The 20623-nt window shown below is 45.6% G+C and overlaps 1 protein-coding gene across 2 annotated transcripts in view; it reads left to right on the top strand.

Annotated features, from left to right (window-relative positions):
* Positions 1–18326, top strand: part of pde8b (phosphodiesterase 8B) — a 96183-nt gene extending 77857 nt beyond the window's left edge. For both annotated transcript variants that reach the window (XM_036977078.1, XM_036977077.1), the window contains exons 11-22: positions 51–90; positions 308–385; positions 2587–2663; positions 4140–4304; positions 4780–4837; positions 6877–7000; positions 7959–8157; positions 9867–10084; positions 10381–10519; positions 12592–12759; positions 15177–15306; positions 16163–18326. In XM_036977078.1, coding sequence (XP_036832973.1) covers positions 51–90; positions 308–385; positions 2587–2663; positions 4140–4304; positions 4780–4837; positions 6877–7000; positions 7959–8157; positions 9867–10084; positions 10381–10519; positions 12592–12759; positions 15177–15306; positions 16163–16272 — 1506 coding nt within the window. In that variant the 3' untranslated portion in view covers positions 16273–18326. The remainder of the gene's footprint in view (positions 1–50; positions 91–307; positions 386–2586; positions 2664–4139; positions 4305–4779; positions 4838–6876; positions 7001–7958; positions 8158–9866; positions 10085–10380; positions 10520–12591; positions 12760–15176; positions 15307–16162) is intronic.
* Positions 18327–20623: the final 2297 nt, after the last annotated feature.

Genomic DNA, 20623 nt, shown 5'->3' with positions numbered 1-20623 from the left:
GTTTGATACGGTGCGTATCAAACTAAGCCTTTCTTCTCTTTGTCTCTCAGGTCCATAAGATCAACAGAGATGGAGACCATTCCCAGTTAGGTAATCTCCAGTACACTCCCTGTCTCTTTGTTGTTTCACTGTGTCATCATAAGGACACTGACGTAACTTTCAGGAGACAAATCACTGAGCTTTTTTCATGTTAAGATTTCAGACAATTTGTTTAAACTGGAAAGTTCAACACTAAACAACGGAAGAGAAGTGAGGCAGTTGTCTGTCTGGGTCATATAGTCCATCATCCTGTGTTTTCTTTTCCCAGAAAGCCATTCCCTGCGTCACAGAGACAGGAGGAAAGAGTCAGTTGATGCCCGGTCAATCAGCTCACGTAGCAGTGATGGTGAGCATGTATAAATGAACACCAGGGTACTGTGTGTGTGTGTGTGTGTGTGTGTGTGTGTGTGTGTGTGTGTGTGTGTGTGTGTGTGTGTGTGTGTGTGTGTGTGTGTGTGTGTGTGTGTGTGTGTGTGTGTGTGTGTGTGTGTGTGTGTGTGTGTGTGAGATGGGGGTATGGGAAGACTGAGTGAGGGATCCCAAGGGAGATGGAGGAAGACAGAAATATAAAAACGAAGGGACAAGAAGAAGGATATAGAGAGAGGAGAAGTTAGAGAGAGGAAGGAAGTAAAGAGAAAGGGTGATGAGGAGAGAGGGAGGGTCAGAGAAGAGACCTCAGAGAGCCGTGTTGGGCTCTGATGACATCACTAAGCCCCCCCTCCTCACTCTGACGCAGCTGCTGCTATTTTCATCAGCTGGGCTGAAGGGGCGCTTCTCCTGTCCTATACCTCTTGCTCTCTCTCTCTCTCTCTCTCTCTCTCTCTCTCTCTCTCTCTCTCTCTCTCTCTCTCTCTCTCTCTCTCTCTCTCTCTATTTCATTCTTCTTCTCTGTATTTTCTCTTCCCCTGTTATTTTCTCTCTCCTCTCATTTCCTCCCTATTTTCTCCCTACTCCTCCTTTTCCACGGTTCTTTCTCCTCTCCATTCATAAGGAACATACATATTGCATCATTATACAGGGCAGTTTGCCACCACAGCCCCAGTGGTGTGTTGAGTTACATCCGTTAGACAATATTAAGTTAATTTAATATAAACTAGAATTACATATCTTACTGTAAGAGCAGCATGTCACAGTACTGTAAGAGCAGCATGTCACAGTACTGTAAGAGCAGCATGTCACAGTACTGTAAGAGCAGTATGTCACAGTGCTGTAAGAGCAGTATGTCACAGTGCTGTAAGAGCAGTATGTCACAGTACTGTAAGAGCAGTATGTCACAGTACTGTAAGAGCAGTATGTCACAGTGCTGTAAGAGCAGTATGTCACAGTGCTGTAAGAGCAGTATGTCACAGTACTGTAAGAGCAGTATGTCACAGTACTGTAAGAGCAGTATGTCACAGTACTGTAAGAGCAGTATGTCACAGTGCTGTAAGAGCAGTATGTCACAGTACTGTAAGAGCAGTATGTCACAGTGCTGTAAGAGCAGTATGTCACAGTACTGTAAGAGCAGTATGTCACAGTACTGTAAGAGCAGTATGTCACAGTGCTGTAAGAGCAGTATGTCACAGTACTGTAAGAGCAGTATGTCACAGTACTGTAAGAGCAGCATGTCACAGTACTGTAAGAGCAGCATGTCACAGTACTGTAAGAGCAGTATGTCACAGTGCTGTAAGAGCAGTATGTCACAGTACTGTAAGAGCAGTATGTCACAGTACTGTAAGAGCAGTATGTCACAGTACTGTAAGAGCAGTATGTCACAGTACTGTAAGACCAGTATGTCACAGTGCTGTAAGAGCAGTATGTCACAGTACTGTAAGAGCAGTATGTCACAGTACTGTAAGACCAGTATGTCACAGTGCTGTAAGAGCAGTATGTCACAGTACTGTAAGAGCAGCATGTCACAGTGCTGTAAGAGCAGTATGTCACAGTACTGTAAGAGCAGTATGTCACAGTACTGTAAGAGCAGTATGTCACAGTACTGTAAGAGCAGCATGTCACAGTACTGTAAGAGCAGTATGTCACAGTGCTGTAAGAGCAGTATGTCACAGTACTGTAAGAGCAGTATGTCACAGTACTGTAAGAGCAGTATGTCACAGTACTGTAAGAGCAGCATGTCACAGTACTGTAAGAGCAGCATGTCACAGTACTGTAAGAGCAGTATGTCACAGTGCTGTAAGAGCAGTATGTCACAGTGCTGTAAGAGCAGTATGTCACAGTACTGTAAGAGCAGTATGTCACAGTACTGTAAGAGCAGCATGTCACAGTACTGTAAGAGCAGTATGTCACAGTGCTGTAAGAGCAGTATGTCACAGTGCTGTAAGAGCAGTATGTCACAGTACTGTAAGAGCAGCATGTCACAGTACTGTAAGAGCAGTATGTCACAGTGCTGTAAGAGCAGTATGTCACAGTGCTGTAAGAGCAGCATGTCACAGTACTGTAAGAGCAGCATGTCACAGTACTGTAAGAGCAGTATGTCACAGTGCTGTAAGAGCAGTATGTCACAGTGCTGTAAGAGCAGTATGTCACAGTACTGAGTCTTGTTGTCTCCAGCTCCCAGTCTGCAGAACCGGAGGTACTCCTCTGTAGCCAGGATCCACTCTATGACCATAGAGGCCCCCATCACCAAGGTACAGTACACACACACACACAGACACACACACACACACACACACACACACACACACACACACACACATACACATACCACTAATTGCCAACCGTGCCAATTTATCATCCAAACACCGGCTTCTCAGGCATTACCTCTTAAATCTGATTGTAGTGCCATTCTTCCATCTAATTCTCTAATGAGAGTTCTGGGATAAGGATATAACTGAAATCCTCCCCAGAGTCTAGTCTTATTCTTGGCTTAATGATGTTCCTTTATACTCTTGACTAGCTGCTTTATCTATTTGGCCCCAGACAGGATTTCTATGGCATCACATGCAGAGCTCCCTGACACTGGCTCAAAGAAAGACACTTTTTGTCTGAAGAGGGACATGTCCCTTAGGCGTGTGTGTGCGTGCGTGCGTTATGTTCCTAGATCTATTGGATATTTGAGGGTTGGATTTTGATCTCTCTAACACAGGGTGGTAACGCCTAGGGAGAATTGTCATGCACGGAGAAACAGCTGTGCTAATAGCACTCTGTCTATTCATACGGCAGAACTTAAATGATATTTCTATGCTGTTCACGTTGCGCAGCGCCTCAGACTTGTTTGCATAAGACAACACATGGCCAATGATATGCTGAAAGAACACTTGGCCCCTAAGCCCTTTATAGAGTGGCCACTGGGCGATGTGTTTGATAGGGATCACTCGAGTCTGCCATTGTTTATGGCAAAATGAGAATTGATATGATGCGCACAGTATTCCAAAATGAAAACCCAATGGCGAGCCTCATGTGTCCTGCAGCGACTCATTTTGAACATGATTCACTATGAACATTGCCAGACAGATGCACACTCTGATAATAGATAGTGAGAAACTTGTCCAAACAAAATGGCACTGAAGCACTTTGCCACTCGCCAGAACTATGCTGATTTAGCTAACGTGGCCTACCTGCTCAATGTGCCTGCTAGCTACTAGCAAGCTTCATTGACAAATACAGAGATGGAACTAGCTAGTGATTTTGGGCACTAATCAACAGAGTGTAGGTTGTGTTTTATTTACAATAGTTTGACAGTTTGCTGAAGTTGTAGACATGTTCTCAGAAATCAGTCCCGAGCGTAGAAGCAGCTCAGCTGACTCGATACTGTCTGCAGCACTGCCAGTATTAATGCCAAAATTTTACTTGAGAAACACTGCACCAAACCCAAACCCCTTAGTAAAATTGCGTGACTAAGACCTCCTCAGCAAAAACTTCTAAATTAATTACAGATTTCTGGATTTATCTATGACTATTTTGAGGGTGAAATGTTGCTACCGTGACTCAAGGGAGACAAACAACATAACACACCCACATCAAACCACACCCCAAGACCCAAATCAGTTTTTTTTTCTCTTAATGGGCAGCAGAAAAACACATGTGGAATCGCAGAGTTCAGCCCCCCTTTAAATGGAATGTAACTGTGTGCTCTATCTCTCTCCGCCTTCCCCCATATCCAGGTGATCAACATCATCAACGCGGCCCAGGAGTCCAGTCCGGTTTCGGTAGCGGATGCACTGGACCGGGTCCTGGAGATCCTGAGGACCACAGAGCTCTACTCTCCTCAGCTGGCCTCCAAGGAAGACGACCCACACACCAACGACCTTGTCGGGGGGCTCATGAGTGTGAGTCAGAGGCTACACACGCATACACGCACACACCCAACAGACACACATACTCATACACACACATACACACACGCACACACACTCCTTCACAGGCCCCATTTAATCAAAGTCTGGAACCAGTTTTTAGGATACTCCCCTCCACCCACACACCAATGACCTCATAGGGGGGCTCATGAGGGGCTACACATGCACACACACACACACACACACACACACACACACATACCCCTCCTCTCCCCTCTCCTCCTCTCCCCTCCCATCTCCTCCTCTCCTCTTCTCTCAAAACACTCAAACACGAGAGTTCCTGAGTTATGTGGGATGTCTCGTCATATGAATTATAATGCTGATGTCATTGTATAATGTGAAATATGTTGTTATTAGCCAGATTTGAGATAAACCAAAAGGGTCTTTTTTAAATGTTTTTTCACAGCATGGATGAAGAGAGTGCTTTGCTGTCTTTTTCCTTCTGCAGGATGGCTTACGGAGCCTGTCTGGGAACGAGTATGTCTTCTCCAAAAGTACCCTTCCAAGTAAGCATCAGTCTGTTTCATGACATCAATATTATCTTTATTCATTATCTTACCAGAATACTACTCCTACTAATACTACTGCTAATTAGGGTCACATGACCCTAATTACAACACTAACTGAGTTGAATTATGTTTTCAATTGTGTTATAGCAAGTTTTAGTGGTATATTTGTGTTAGTATTTCATTTAATTAAATTACACTGGAAGCTTAATGCACTCATTCGCATTACACATAATTGGGGGCTTACGGAATTTTGATGAAACCATTACTTTTCATGTATGGACCTGTCTGAAGAGTGATAGAAAATGTCTCAGATCATTTCATCAGTTGGAGTCTACAAGTGCATCCATCGGCAGTCATTGGCAGTCATTGGCAGTCATCGGCAGTCATTGGCGGATTCCCTTGTATTTGTTCAAGTCATGATGAATCATGGACGATACAGAGAGAGATAAATGAGAGGATGTTCTGGGCGGTAATGACATATGATATTGACATGTAGTTAATGACAAATTGTATACAGAAGTAATGGATGTACTTCTTCTTTCTGAGAAGTGGAAGGGTACTGCTGAGAAGTGGAAGGGTACTGCTGAGAAGTGGAAGGGTACTGCTGAGAAGTGGAAGGGTACTGCTGAGAAGTGGAAGGGTACTGCTGAGAAGTGGAAGGGTACTGCTGAGAAGTGGAAGGGTACTGCTGAGAAGTGGAAGGGTACTGCTGAGAAGTGGAAGGGTACTGCTGAGAAGTGCTGAATACATTGTCCTCAGTGCAGCCCCCTCAAATCTAATTGTATTTGTTACATGCTTCGTAAACAACAGGTGTAGGCTAACAGTGAAATGCTCACTCTCCTGATAGTCTGTAGGAAGCAGCATGTGTTTTTTTTAGTAGACCTGAGAGGCTGAGCCTGAAGTGATTTTAGGTGAACGGGATTCTGAACCCACTTGTCAAGCTACCTTACCTTCTCTGACCATAGAATTAGGAATTAGAAATAATTTAATATGATCTCTATGTATCTCACCCTCTACCATAAGGACCATTTGCTAGGTAATTTAGGGACACAGATGAGGACTACATTGGAAATCGTTGTTGTTGCATTGTGCTTTCAAGTGTCCCATGTGAATGTTCAATGGATCAAGGCAGGCTCTTTCAGCCCTCCCCTCACCTTTTAGTTAGTGTGTGTTTGCAGTCGCATGGAAAGAGGCAAATAGTAGTGTTGCTGACCGACGTTCACATGCTGTTCCTAACTGAAGTGTATAGACTTCCACATGCTGTTCCTAACTGAAGTGTATAGACTTCCACATGCTGTTCCTAACTGAAGTGTATAGACTTTCACATGCTGTTCCTAACTGAAGTGTATAGACTTTCACATGCTGTTCCTAACTGAAGTGTATAGACTTTCACATGCTGTTCCTAACTGAAGTGTATAGACTTTCACGTGCTGTTCCTAACTGAAGTGTATAGACTTCCACATGCTGTTCCTAACTGAAGTGTATAGACTTCCACATGCTGTTCCTAACTGAAGTGTATAGACTTTCACATGCTGTTCCTAACTGAAGTGTATAGACTTTCACATGCTGTTCCTAACTGAAGTGTATTTTTACACTGCTGCTGCTCGCTGTTTATTATCTGTGCATAGTCACTTTTCTTAGCTCTATTTATTTAACTGCATTGTTGGTTGAGTGCTTGTAAGTAAGCATTTCACGGTAATACCTGTTGTATTCGGCGCATGTGACAAATACAATTTGATTTGATTTGAAGTGTATGACTTCCACATGTTGTTCCTAACTGAAGTATGTGTGTCCAGCGAATATCAACACACATAAAACCACTTCAAATGGAAACAGCTGTGTCCACGTTTGTGTGTGGTGACAAACAAGAGCACAGTTATGGGCCTTAAGATCACGTTCTTACAGAACAACACTATAGTGGACAGATCTTAGTGAATCACTAGAAGTTACTAGCAGGTGAGGGCATATCCAGCCAACAGCCCAAACAAGCTCCAGCTAGCCGTTTTTTCAATCTGTGCATGTTTGTGCGTCTCCAGATATGAGTCAGCTGGCCATCCCAGTAACGCTGAATGACATCCCCCCGGCCATCGCTGAGATGCTGGACGACGAGGACCAATGGGACTTTAACATCCTAGAGCTGGAGGCTGCCACCTGTATGAGGTATGGAGGGAGAGGGAGGAGAGGGAGAGGGGGGTGGAGAGAGAGAAGGAAAGAGAGGACAGGAGCTGGAGGCTGCCACCTGTATGAGGTATGAAGGGAGAGGGAGAGGGGGGTGGAGAGAGCGAGAGGACAGGAGCTGGAGGCTGCCACCTGTATGAGGTATGGAGGGAGAGGGAGGAGAGGGAGAGGGGGGTGGAGAGAGCAAGAGGACAGGAGCTGGAGGCTGCCACCTGTATGAGGTATGGAGGGAGAGGGAGGAGAGGGAGAGGGGGGTGGAGAGAGCGAGACGACAGGAGCTGGAAGTGGTGATGAGTAAGAGAGGGATAGGTTGTTAGGGGGCTAAGGGAAAGGGAAGATAGAGGTTACTATACACTCAGTGTACAACACATTATGAACACCTGCTCTTTCCATGACATACACTGACCAGGTGAAAGCTATGATCCCTTATGGATGTCACCTGTTAAATCCACTTCAATCAGTGTAGATGAAGGGGAGGAGACAGGTTAAAGGAGGATTTCTTAGTCTTGAGACAATTTAGACCTATATTGTGTATGTGTGCCATTCAGAGGGTGAATGGGTAAGACAAAGTATTTAAGTGCCTTTTGAACAGGGTATGGTAGCAGGTGCCATTTGTGTCAAGAACTGCAGACCTGCTGGAGTTTCCCATGTATATCAAAAATGGTCCACCATCCAAAGGACATCCAGCCAACTTGACACAACTGTGGGAAGCATTGGAGTCAACATGGGCCAGCAACCCTGTGGAATGCTTTCGACACCTTGTAGAGTCCATGCCACGACGAACGGAGGCTGTTCTGAGAGCAAAAGAGAGGCTGAAACTCAATATTAGGAAGGTGTTCCTAATGTTTGGTGTATTCAGTGTACACCAATACAGAAAGGAAAGAACATCCTCTCTCTATCACTCATCTACCTCCCTGTCCGCTCTCTGTCATCCCCACAGACCTTTGACCTACCTGGGCTTGAAGATATTTGCTCGCTTCAGTGTGTGTGAGTTCCTGAGCTGCAGTGAGGCTACGCTACGCTGCTGGCTGCAGGTCATAGAGGCTAACTACCACGCCTCCAACTCCTACCACAACTCCACCCACGCCGCTGACGTCCTACACGCTACTGCCTACTTCCTACGCAAGGAGAAGGTCAAGGTATACCAAACACACATACCAGCATACACACACACATCCCTATTCCAACTCTCACTGGTCACTGACATACATTCACCTCCTGCCAAGCAAAGAAAACTGATACTCTACTCTCCCCACACACACACACACACACACACACACACACTCCTACCACAACCCCACACCAACCCGAAGTAGACCTTCTGGTTGGACAATTGTTGGATATGCGTACACCACTTATGAACACAAATTAAATGACTAAATTACAATATTTCACCTGTCATATCAATGTGCTGATTGATTGATAAGTTGATCTACTATGTAATTCACTGTGAAGGGTTTTCAATAGTGTGTGTGTGTCACGTTCTGGCCTTAGTTCCTTTGTTTTGTCTTTTGTTTTAGTATGGTCAGGGCGTGAGTTGGGTGGGTTGTCTATGTTAGTTTGTCTATGATTTTATTTTTCTGTGTTTGGCCTGGTATGGTTCTCAATCAGAGGCAGCTGTCAATGGTTGTCCCTGATTGAGAACCATATTTAGGTAGCCTGTTTTCCATTGTGTTTTGTGGGTGGTTGTTTTCAGTCTAAGTGTGTCTACACCAGACAGAACTGTTCCGGTTGTTTCTTTGTTGTTTTGTTATTCAGTTTTCATTAAATAAGATGAACACGGCGGGAGTAGAGTATCAGTTTTCTTTGCTTGGCAGGAGGTGAATGTATGTCAGTGACCAGTGAGAGTTGGAATGGGGATGTTTTTATAGCTTCGGTCTTGTTCTCATATTTGACTCAGTCAATAAGTGTTTTACCTTGAGGGCATTGAGATCCTCATACTTTCCCTCTCTTTTCTCCCTGCTTCTCCACTCCAATAAATATCTCCTCTCCTTGTCATAAAGTGAACATTTGCTAGTGATTATTATTATTAGTTGTGCTTGCATGGCGTGCATTATTTGGTATTATTCATTTGTTGAGTATGAGGTTATGCTGAGAGTGTCCAAGTTATGCTCTAATGGTACAAAGTCAGGTGCAGGAGAGCAGTGAGTTGTGATCAGGCGCACTTTTATTTGGCAACAGCGCAAAAAACAGACGCAACTGCGTCCAAAATCCTCCAGGTTAAAGTGCGAAAACACTCACAAATATACAAATGTATGACAAATGCATACAACGGGTCAAAATACGATACCAGGGGGAAAAACAGTCTGGCGCATCACACTAAACACTAACAAAACAATTTCACACAAAGACATGGGGGGAAACAGAGGAATAAATACATGCAGTGTGATTAGGGAATGTAAACCAGGTGTGCAGGGAACAAGACAACACAAATGGAACAATGAGAAAATGGGGCGGCAATGGCTAGAAAGCCGGTGACGTCGAACGCCGCCCGAACAAGGAGAGGAGCCGACTTCGGCGGAAGTCGTGACAGAGAGAGACTAGGCAGTATTTATATTTTATGCACGATTTCAACAACAAAAAAACCTGGTCTAAAAGTCTAACTCCCAAAATGATTTTGCTGTCTCAGTCCCATCACTGATTCATAGGTGCATATGATTTTTTATTAAGAGAAACTGTAGATTGTTAAAGTTGTAGGAAACTGAGCTCCCTACTACATTTTTTCTATTATCTGTGCTTCTGTGGAAGTTTGACACTGATGTCACTTCCTGATTGCTATATGTCCCCCGGGGCTCATGAGAGTTTTAGTTTACTAACACTACTTCCTGGTTGTGTCATGTGTTCTCAGGGCAGTCTGGACCAGCTGGACGAGGTGGCTGCGTTGATCGCGGCGACGGTCCATGATGTGGACCACCCAGGGAGGACCAACAGCTTCCTGTGTAATGCAGGAAGTGAGCTGGCCATCCTGTATAACGACACTGCAGTGTTGGAGAGTCACCATGCCGCCCTCGCCTTCCAACTCACCGTCAGGGATATCAAGAGCAACATCTTCAAAAACATCGACAGGTACAGTCAGGAGAGAGTCTAGGAGAGAAAATAGTGGTTTCCCCCTGGAGCTTTGAGGGCTTGCTAGCCTGGTCCCAGGTCTGCTTGTGTACAGACCGATCTGGGACCAGGCTAAGTGCTTGTTAATATAATGAATTAACATGCGACAGATATGGAGCATGTTGGGTTGTTACCCTGGAACATATCATGTGATGTGATTAACTTCTAAGTTTTTATGGACCTAGAACTTCTTGGAAAACAGTGAGGACAGTTGACTATCCTGGTCCTGTAAGTTCCTCTCTATGTGTTTATATTAGGACTCAGTTCAGGACGTTGAGGCAGGCAATCATAGACATGGTGCTGGCTACAGAGATGACCCGTCATTTTGAACACGTCAACAAGTTTGCCAACAGCATCAACAAACCAATGGCTGCCATCGAGGAGTCCAGTTCAAATGTAAGACACAGCCCCTTGTCTGTGTATATGTGTGTGTGTTTGTGTGTGTGTGCTAGCGTCCATGTGCATGTGTAGTTTATTATTACATAATAAAGATGGTTGTTAACATTAGCCAATTGAGTGGGAACAGAAGAGATAGAAACAGTTTTAGTTCTTAAATACAGTATATTCGGTGAGCATTAATGAGAAAATAGGAATAAAAGGCTAAATATTTTGACATTCAACAATGGAGAGTTCTAGTGGAAAATACTCTATTCAGAACATGTGACTCCAGTTTGAAGCACCTACAGTGCCTTGCGAAAGTATTCGGCCCCCTTGAACATTGCAACCTTTTGCCACATTTCAGGCTTCAAACATAAAGATATAAAACTGTATTTTTTTGTGAAGAATCAACAACAAGTGGGACACAATCATGAAGTGGAATGACATTTATTGGATATTTCAAACTTTTTTAACAAATCAAAAACTGAAAAATTGGGCGTGCAAAATATTTCAGCCCCTTTACTTTCAGTGCAGCAAACTCTCTCCAGAAGTTCAGTGAGGATCTCTGAATGATCCAATGTTGACCTAAATGACTAATGATGATAAATACAATCCACCTGTGTGTAATCAAGTCTCCGTATAAATGCACCTGCACTGTGATAGTCTAAGGGGTCCGTTAAAAGCGCAGAGAGCATCATGAAGAACAAGGAACACACCAGGCAGGTCCGAGATACTGTTGTGAAGAAGTTTAAAGCCGGATTTGGATACAAAAAAGATTTCCCAAGCTTTAAACATCCCAAGGAGCACTGTGCAAGCGATAATATTGAAATGGAAGGAGTATCAGACCACTGCAAATCTACCAAGACCTGGCCGTCCTTCTAAACTTTCAGCTCATACAAGGAGAAGACTGATCAGAGATGCAGCCAAGAGGCCCATGATCACTCTGGATGAACTGCAGAGATCTACAGCTGAGGTGGGACAACAATCAGTCGTATATTGCACAAATCTGGCCTTTATGGAAGAGTGGCAAGAAGAAAGCCATTTCTTAAAGATATCCATAAAAAGTGTTGTTTAAAGTTTGCCACAAGCCACCTGGGAGACACACCAAACATGTGGAAGAAGGTGCTCTGGTCAGATGAAACCAAAATTGAACGTTTTGGCAACAATGCAAAATGTTATGTTTGGCGTAAAAGCAACACAGCTGAACACACCATCCCCACTGTCAAACATGGTGGTGGCAGCATCATGGTTTGGGCCTGCTTTTCTTCAGCAGGGACAGGGAAGATGGTTGAAATTGATGGGAAGATGGATGGAGCCAAATACAGGACCATTCTGGAAGAAAACCTGATGGAGTCTGCAAAAGACCTGAGACTGGGACGATTTGTCTTCCAACAAGACAATGATCCAAAACATAAAGCAAAATATACAATGGAATGGTTCAAAAATAAACATATCCAGGTGTTAGAATGGCCAAGCCAAAGTCCAGACCTGAATCCAATCGAGAATCTGTGGAAAGAACTGAAAACTGCTGTTCACAAATGCTCTCCATCCAACCTCACTGAGCTCGAGCTGTTTTGCAAGGAGGAATGGGAAACAATTTCAGTCTCTCGATGTGCAAAACTGATAGAGACCCCAAGCGACTTACAGCTGTAATCGCAGCAAAGTATTAACTTAAGGGGGCTGAATAATTTTGCACGCCCAATTTTTCAGTTTTTGATTTGTTAAAAAAGTTTGAAATATCCAATAAATGTCGTTCCACTTCATGATTGTGTCCCACTTGTTGTTGATTCTTCACAAAAAAATACAGTTTTATATCTTTATGTTTGAAGCCTGAAATGTGGCAAAAGGTCGCAAAGTTCATGGGGGCCGAATACTTTCGCAAGGCACTGTATCTGCAATCATTGGCCTCGTGTGTGTGTGTGTGTGTGTGTGTGTGTGTGTGTGTGTGTGTGTGTGTGTGTGTGTGTGTGTGTGTGTGTGTGTGTGTGTGTGTGTTTTTCTGACTATTTGTGTGTGCATCGAGAAGTGTGTGTTTGTGTGTGTGTCTTTGACCTTGTGTGTGTGTGTGTGTGTGTGTTTCTCTGTAACAGAGTGAAGGCAGTGACAACGAGGGTCCAGCCAGCATCAGGAACAGCCCAGAGAACCGGCTGCTGATCAAGAGGATGATGATAAAGTGTGCTGATGTGGCCAACCCCTGTAGACCTCTGGAGCTCTGCATAGAATGGGCCGGACGCATCTCTGAGGAGTACTTTTCCCAGGTGAGCGGGATGACAGGGATGGAAGGTGGAAGAGAGGGCTGCTGGGGGAGGGGATGACTATATGTTAAATGTGGGATGACAGGGATGGAAGGAGGAAGAGAGGGCTGCTGGAGGAGGGGATGACTATATGTTAAATGTGGGATGACAGGGATGGAAGGAGGAAGAGAGGGCTGCTGGAGGAGGGGATGACTATATGTTAAATGTGGGATGACAGGGATGGAAGGAGGAAGAGAGGGCTGCTGGAGGAGGGGATGACTATATGTTAAATGTGGGATGACAGGGTAACAGGGCAGAAGGTAAAGGAATGGAGAGGGGTAAGGGGACAGCGAGGGGTTAGAATGAGGAATGGAGAATGGTAAGGGGACAGCGAGGGGTTAGAATGAGGAATGGAGAGGGGTAAGGGGACAGCGAGGGGTTAGAATGAGGAATGGAGAGGGGTAAGGGGACAGCGAGGGGTTAGAATGAGGAATGGAGAGGGGTAAGGGGACAGCGAGGGGTTAGAATGAGGAATGGAGAGGGGTAAGGGGACAGCGAGGGGTTAGAATGAGGAATGGAGAGGGGTAAGGGGACAGCGAGGGGTTAGAATGAGGAATGGAGAGGGGTAAGGGGACAGCGAGGGGTTAGAATGAGGAATGGAGAGGGGTAAGGGGACAGCGAGGGGTTAGAATGAGGAATGGAGAGGGGTAAGGGGACAGCGAGGGGTTAGAATGAGGAATGGAGAGGGGTAAGGGGACAGCGAGGGGTTAGAATGAGGAATGGAGAGGGGTAAGGGGACAGCGAGGGGTTATAATGAGGAATGGAGAGGGGTAAGGGGACAGCGAGGGGTTAGAATGAGGAATGGAGAGGGGTAAGGGGACAGCGAGGGGTTAGAATGAGGAATGGGGAGTGCGTCATTGCAGCTCAGACTGTTCTGGTGCTATAGGAGTTCACAGCTGGCAATCCTGACCTTAACAACTGCCTACTCAGCTATATTATATGTACAAAAGTATGTAGACACCCCTTCACATTAGTGGATTCGGCTGAAAGGTGTATAAAATCGAGCACACAGCCATGCAATCTCCGTAGACAAACATTGGCAGTAGAATGGCCTTACTGAAGACCTCAGAAACTTTCAACGTGGCACTGTCATAGGATGCCACCTTTCCATCAAGTCAGTTCATCAAATTTCTGCCCTGCTAGAGCTGCCCTGGTCAACTGTAAATACTGTTATTGTGAATTGGAAACGTCTTGGAGCAACAACGGCTCAGCCGCGAAGTGGTAGGCCACACAAACTCACAGAACGGGACCGCCGAGAACGGGAGTGTATAGCGCATAAAAATTGTCTGTCCTCGGTTGCAACACTCACTACCGAGTTCCAAACTGCCTCTGGAAATGTTGTAAGCAAAATAACTGTTCGTCTGGAGCTTCATGAAATGGGTTTCCATGGCCGAGCAGCCGCACACAAGCCTAAGATCACTATGCGCAATGTCATACGCTGGCTGGAGTGGTGTAACGCTCGCCACCATTGGACTCTGGAGCAGTAGAAACACGTTCTCTGGAGTGATGAATCAAGCTTCACCATCTGGCAGTCTGACGGATGAATCTGGGTTTGTCGGATGCCAGGAGAATGCTGCCTCCCAGAATATATAGGGCCAACTGTAAAGTTTGTTGGAGGAGGAATAATGGTCTGGGGCTGTTTTTCATGGTTCGGGCTACGCCCCTTAGTTCCAGTGAAGGGAACTCTTAACACTACAGCATACAATGACATTCTAAATGATTCTGTGCTTCCAACTTTGTGGCAACAGTTTGGGGAAGGCCCTTTCCTGTTTCAGCATGACAATGCCCCTGTGCACATAGCAAGGTCCATACAGAAAGGGTTTGTCGAGATAAGTGTGGAAGAACTTGACTGCCCTGCACAGAGCCCTGACCTCAACCCCATTGAACACCTTTGGGATGAATTGGAACGCAGACTGCAAGCCAGACCTAATTGCCCAACATCAGTGCCCGATTTCACTGATGTTCTTGTAGCTGAATGGAAGTCCCCGCAGCATTGTTCCAACATCTAGTGGAAAGCCTTCCCAGAAAAGTGGAGGCTGTTATAGCAGCAAAGAGGGAACAACCCCATATGAATGCCCATGATTTTGGAATGAATAGTTTGACGAGCAGTTGTCCACAAACTTTTGGTCATGTAGTGTTTCCGTGTACACCTATAAATCTGCCCTCTCTCTCTCTCTCTCTCTCTCTCTCTCTCTCTCTCTCTCTCTCTCTCTCTCTCTCTCTCGTGAGTATGTACATATTGTAAATACCATAGTGTGTGTGTCTGGTGGGGGGGTGGTAACCTGTGTGTGTGTGTGTGTGTGTGTGTGTGTGTGTGTGTGTGTGTGTGTGTGTGTGATTGTGTGTGTGTGTTAACCTGTGTGAATCCATGTGTGTTTCAGACTGACGAGGAGAAGAGAGAGGCTCTTCCGGTGGTCATGCCTGTATTTGACAGGAACACCTGCAGTATCCCCAAGTCTCAGATCTCCTTCATAGACTACTTCATTACAGACATGTTTGACGCCTGGGATGGTAAGAACACACACGCGGTGCCGAGGTTAGAAGGGCACAGGGGATCCACTGGGAGGGGGAGGGATCACGAATCCCAACTTTCCCAGGCCTCTCCTCTCTTCTACTTACTCCATCCCTGTAAAAGAGTTAGAGCCTCCCTTTTCCCATCACAGTAGAGCACAGTAGCCCAGGGGAAATAGAGAGGGAGGGAGAAGGGGATGGGAGCCAAACGAAAGGGTGAAGAGGAGAAAGGGGGAGGGAGGGGATGGGAGCCAGACAAAAGGGTAAAGGGGAGGGATACAGGGAGGGTAGGATATAATAACTTCCATCTCCCCGTCCCCATGAAATGAACCCTGACCTCTGGGGTGTTTCTAGGGGTTACCCCCCCAGAGAAGAGAATACATGTGTTTACAGTGAAAAAAGCTGGTGATGTCACGGAAAATTCCCAGAGGCCACTGGGAAAGGGTGGAGGGGCAGGGGTGGGTATCCGGGGGGCCGGAGGGGTTAAGTCGAAATGCACTGAAGCAGAACCTACTGTACACACACACACAAAAGCACACACATTCAGATGCAAAAGTGTACACAGAAGCACAAAGATCCGCACACACACAAGCATAACGCACAAACACACTCACACAGCAGGCTTTAATTCGGCAGGGTCAGGGCTGGGTTGTTGTCTGGTGGTTGCCAGGTCAGGCTCAGACAGAGGGGCAACCAACGAGTTGGAAACTAGGAAGTAAACAACACCCACACAAACACAAATTGCTTGAGACCTAATTTCCCTAGCTGTCATTTCCTTGTGTGGAAACTACCGCTGGCTCATGTGTTTGTGTGCATGCAGATGTGTGTTAACCTCACACTCTCCTCTGTCCCCCAGCCTTCGCCAGTCTACCTGGCCTCATGGAGCACCTGTCAGAGAACTACAAGTACTGGAAGGGTCTGGACGACATGAAGTGCAAGAGCCTGCGTCCGCCTTCTCCTCCGTGACCCCTCCATCCCTCCCTCTCTCCCTTCATCCCTCCATCCATCCCTCCCTCTCTCAGGGCAGGGGGAGACAGCGAATGTAGCCCAGCACTGGCATTAAGCCCCTCCCACTGTGATTCTACCCAGCTCCACACACATTGGACTGTACTGCAGTCTGCAGACCTTAGAGCCTTCAAACACCAGAGTCTGTAGCTTGGAGCCCTGAGAAGAAACCAGGGGACTGTCATACTGGCTGACATAATGACACCCTATCCCCTATGTAGTGGACTACTTCTGACCAGAGCCCCAACCCAAACACATTTCCCATCTTTGGTTATCTGATGTTGCCTCAAACTACAAAAACAGATTTCATACAGAGAATCATTATGGTGCCCATTGCTAAATTTAGCATGGGGGGCTCTGGTCAAACATACATGCACTACATGGGGAATAGGGTAACATTTTAGATTTGCCCTCTGAGGCTGAAGCCAGCCTCTTCAGACCCCTCTCGGGTCCCTGTTGGGCCCCTAATTGGACTCTACAGTCCTCCTTACCATCTGTCCCAGCCTGAGGGGTGAGGACCAACCAATCAGTCCCAGCCTGATGGGTGATAACCAACCAATCAGTCCCAGCCTGAGGGGTGAGGATCAACCAATCAGTCCCAGCCTGAGGGGTGAGGACCAACCAATCAGTCCCAGCCTGAGGGGTGAGGACCAACCAATCGGTCCCAGCCTGAGGGGTGAGGACCAACCAATCGGTCCCAGCCTGAGGGGTGAGGACCAACCAATCGGTCCCAGCCTGAGGGGTGAGGACCAACCAATCAGTCCCAGCCTGAGGGGTGAGGACCAACATGCTACAAACCAACCAACTGCACTTTAGCAGCTCAAAGTCACTTTCTCAAAATATTTTTCCTGTCTGTTTTTCTGCTCTCTTCTCTCAGACAAGAGTCTGCTGTTTCTTCTCATACTGTACCTTTCTGTCTCTCTACTGTAGTATGTAGTACTGCTGAGATGGGTACCAAAGCTTCATTATACTGTGACTTCTACAGCTAAAAGAGGAGAGATCACGGAATGATTACAGAACTAAAGCATGTAGAGAGAAATCAGTCCACTCCAGCACATGCACACTGTACTCGCTCTTCCAACTAAACAGACAACTGTAAATTGTAACTCCGCTTACCTTGTTCTCTCGCCAGCTGAAAGTATTAAGGAATATTGAGCTCTGATAAGCCCTGTCAGGGAGAATCATACAGAGGTGTGTGTGTGTGCGTGTGCGCGCGTGTTTGTGTGTGTTTGGCAGCAGCCCCAGTGCAGTCAGAGGTCTGTGTTCGCTCCATACCTAGGAGGTTTACAGAGCAGAGCCCAGCTGAACTGACTGCTGTAATATCTCTCTCTATGGGGGAGAACCAGAGCTCTGTGCAGAGAGCCATGCCTCACATGCAGCTAGCTCACCATCAGGCTCCCCTCTGGGGCTAGAACCAGCGCTCACTCAGCCCCCTCTGGAACTCTGCTCACATGGCTCTTAAAAGAGAACTATCCTGTCAACACTGGGGCTTAGTGGGAACAGTATTAGAACAGAATTACAACACTATTAGCGACAAGTGGGAGAAAAATAGCACTATATTAAGTACTGTTGATCTTCAATTATAAACCAAATAAGAAGTGAATTATCTGACCTACAGTAGGCCAAGTGTAATATTTATGACAGCTTGCATTGAAGCTAATCATAATTCATTACTTAAAAAAGGTCATGAAGTTCCAGTACATCCATTTAAATATCAAAGGCACATGTTTTATTTATTTATTTAATTTAACCTTTATTTAACTAGGCACATTGATGTGGACACATACTGTAGATAATTGTAATCTCCAAATATGAAGGAAACAAATTATAGTATCGCAACATGAGAGCAGTGGCTAAGCAAGTTAATATTCCAAGCACAACCAACCCATTGATTTCTAACTGGTGTGCAGTGCAGTTGTACAGTCGTGGCCAAAAGTTTTGAGAATGACACAAATATACATTTTCACAAAGTCTGCTGCCTCAGTTTGTATGATGGCAATATGCATATACTCCAGAATGTTATGAAGAGTGATCAGATTAATTGCAATTCATTGCAAAGTCACTCTTTGCCATGCAAATGAACTGAATCCCCAAAAAACATTTCCACTGCATTTCAGCCCTGCCACAAAAGGACCAGCTGACATCATGTCAGTGATTCTCTCATTAACACAGGTATGAGTGTTGATGAGGACAAGGCTGGAGATCACTCTGTCATGCTGATTGAGTTCAAATAACAGACTGGAAGCTTCAAAAGGACGGTGGTGCTTGGAATCATTGTTCTTCCTCTGTCAACCATGGTTACATGCAAGGAAACACGTGCCGTCATCATTACTTTGCACAAAAAGGGCTTCACAGGCAAGGATATTGCTGCCAGTAAGATTGCACCTAAATCAACCATTTATCAGATCATCAAGAACTTCAAGGAGAGCGGTTCAGTTGTTGTGAAGAAGGCTTCAGGGCGCCCAAGAAAGTCCAGCAAGCGCCAGGACCGTCTCCTAAAGTTGATTCAACTGCGGGATCGGGGCACCACCAGTACAGAGCTTGCTCAGGAATGGCAGCAAGCAGGTGTGAGTGCATCTGTACGCAAAATACTTTTGGAGGATGGCCTGGTGTCAGGAAGGGCAGCAAAGAAGCCACTTCTCTCCAGGAAAAACATCAGGGACAGACTGATATTCTGCAAAATGTACAGGGATTGGACTTCTGAGGACTGGGGTAAAGTCATTTTCTCTGATGAATCCCCTTTCCGATTGTTTGGAGCATCCGGAAATAAGCTTGTCCGGAGAAGACAAGGTGAGCGCTACCATCAGTCCTGTGTCACGCCAACAGTAAAGCATCCTGAGACCATTCATGTGTGGGGTTGCTTCTCAGCCAAGGGAGTGGGCTCACTCACAATTTTGCCTAAGAACACAGCCATGAATAAAGAATGGTACCAACACATCCAGGAACATTTTGGTGACAAACAATGCCTTTTCCAGCATGATGGAGTACCTTGCCATAAGGCAAAAGTGATAACTAAGTGGCTCGGGGAACAAAACATCGATATATTTTGGGTCCATGGCCAGGAAACTCCCCAGACCTTAATCCCATTGAGAATTTGTGGTCAACCCTCAAGAGGCGGGTGGACAAACAAAAACCCACAAATTCTGACAAACTCCAAGCATTGATTATGGGCTGCCATCAGTCAGGATGTGGCCCAGAAGTTAATTGACAGCATGCCAGGGCGGATTGCAGAGGTCTTGAAAAGGAAGGGTCAACACTGCAAATATTGACTATTTGCACCAACTTCATGTAATTGTCAATAAAAGCCTTTGATACTTATGAAATGCTTATAAATATACTTCAGTGTTCCATAGTAACATCTGACATAAATATCTAAAGACACTGAGGCAGCAGACTTTGTGAAAATTAATATTTGTGTCATTCTCAAAACTTTTGGCCACGACTGTAGGAGTACATTTTATTTTCCAACTGCTTTTTGTCCCTCCTGTGTCCCCATAGCGTGTTGCTGGTCCGTTATGATGTAGCATGGCAGTGTGGTCTGAGCAGAGCCACCTCACAGCAGCCTGATGAAACCACCATGGGAGAGACACAGCATGAAAGACTTGGATGGCTCTGGCTCAAACTATTCCCTATGTAGTGCACTACTTTTGGGGCAGAGATGTATGTGGTGAGAAACACTGGCACACTTAGCTTTTGGGGCTTAAACAGTTGCGTCTTAAATGCACCCTATTACCTTAAGTGCAGTACAGAATGGTAGTGCGTTCTATGGGGACGTTTTAGATTGACCCGGTCTTTGGATCCTCTCTAGGAAAAGAGACCATCAGGCCAGCTCCCAGTACCCTGTACTGCTGCTTGGTTCTGTTGGGTTTTCAACTCCGACTCTGCTATTAAAACAAGATTGAAAATGACATTATCATCCCCTTCCTGTCATCTAAAACACATTACTGTGTAGCGGTCTCCCTCCATTGGTTGGCAGTGGGAAATGCAGTTCCAATAATGTCCTTGTGCAGCTACACAGTAGACATACAAGACAGGTAGTCAAAGGCATAGCCTGCTGGAAGTAGGTGTGCTGAGGGTGCTGGTGTCTCCCCTGAAAAATCTGATATTATTTTTAAAAAATAATACCAATTACAGAAGTAGTGCACTGGGCCTTTACTAGTCCTATATTATCAGACCGATATATGTAGCGTGTTTGTAGTCTGTAGCGCGTGCCCCTCCAAAATATTCTATGACACCCCCCCCCAAACATCTGCAGCTATGGTCAGATGTGTTATGAAAGGGTGGTAAGTTCTGAGTTCAAAGTGCTTGCGCA

This window comes from Oncorhynchus mykiss, chromosome 5 (assembly GCF_013265735.2).
Source record: "Oncorhynchus mykiss isolate Arlee chromosome 5, USDA_OmykA_1.1, whole genome shotgun sequence".
Classification (NCBI taxonomy): Eukaryota; Metazoa; Chordata; class Actinopteri; order Salmoniformes; family Salmonidae; genus Oncorhynchus; species Oncorhynchus mykiss.
This window is presented reverse-complemented; position numbering and strand designations above follow the sequence as displayed.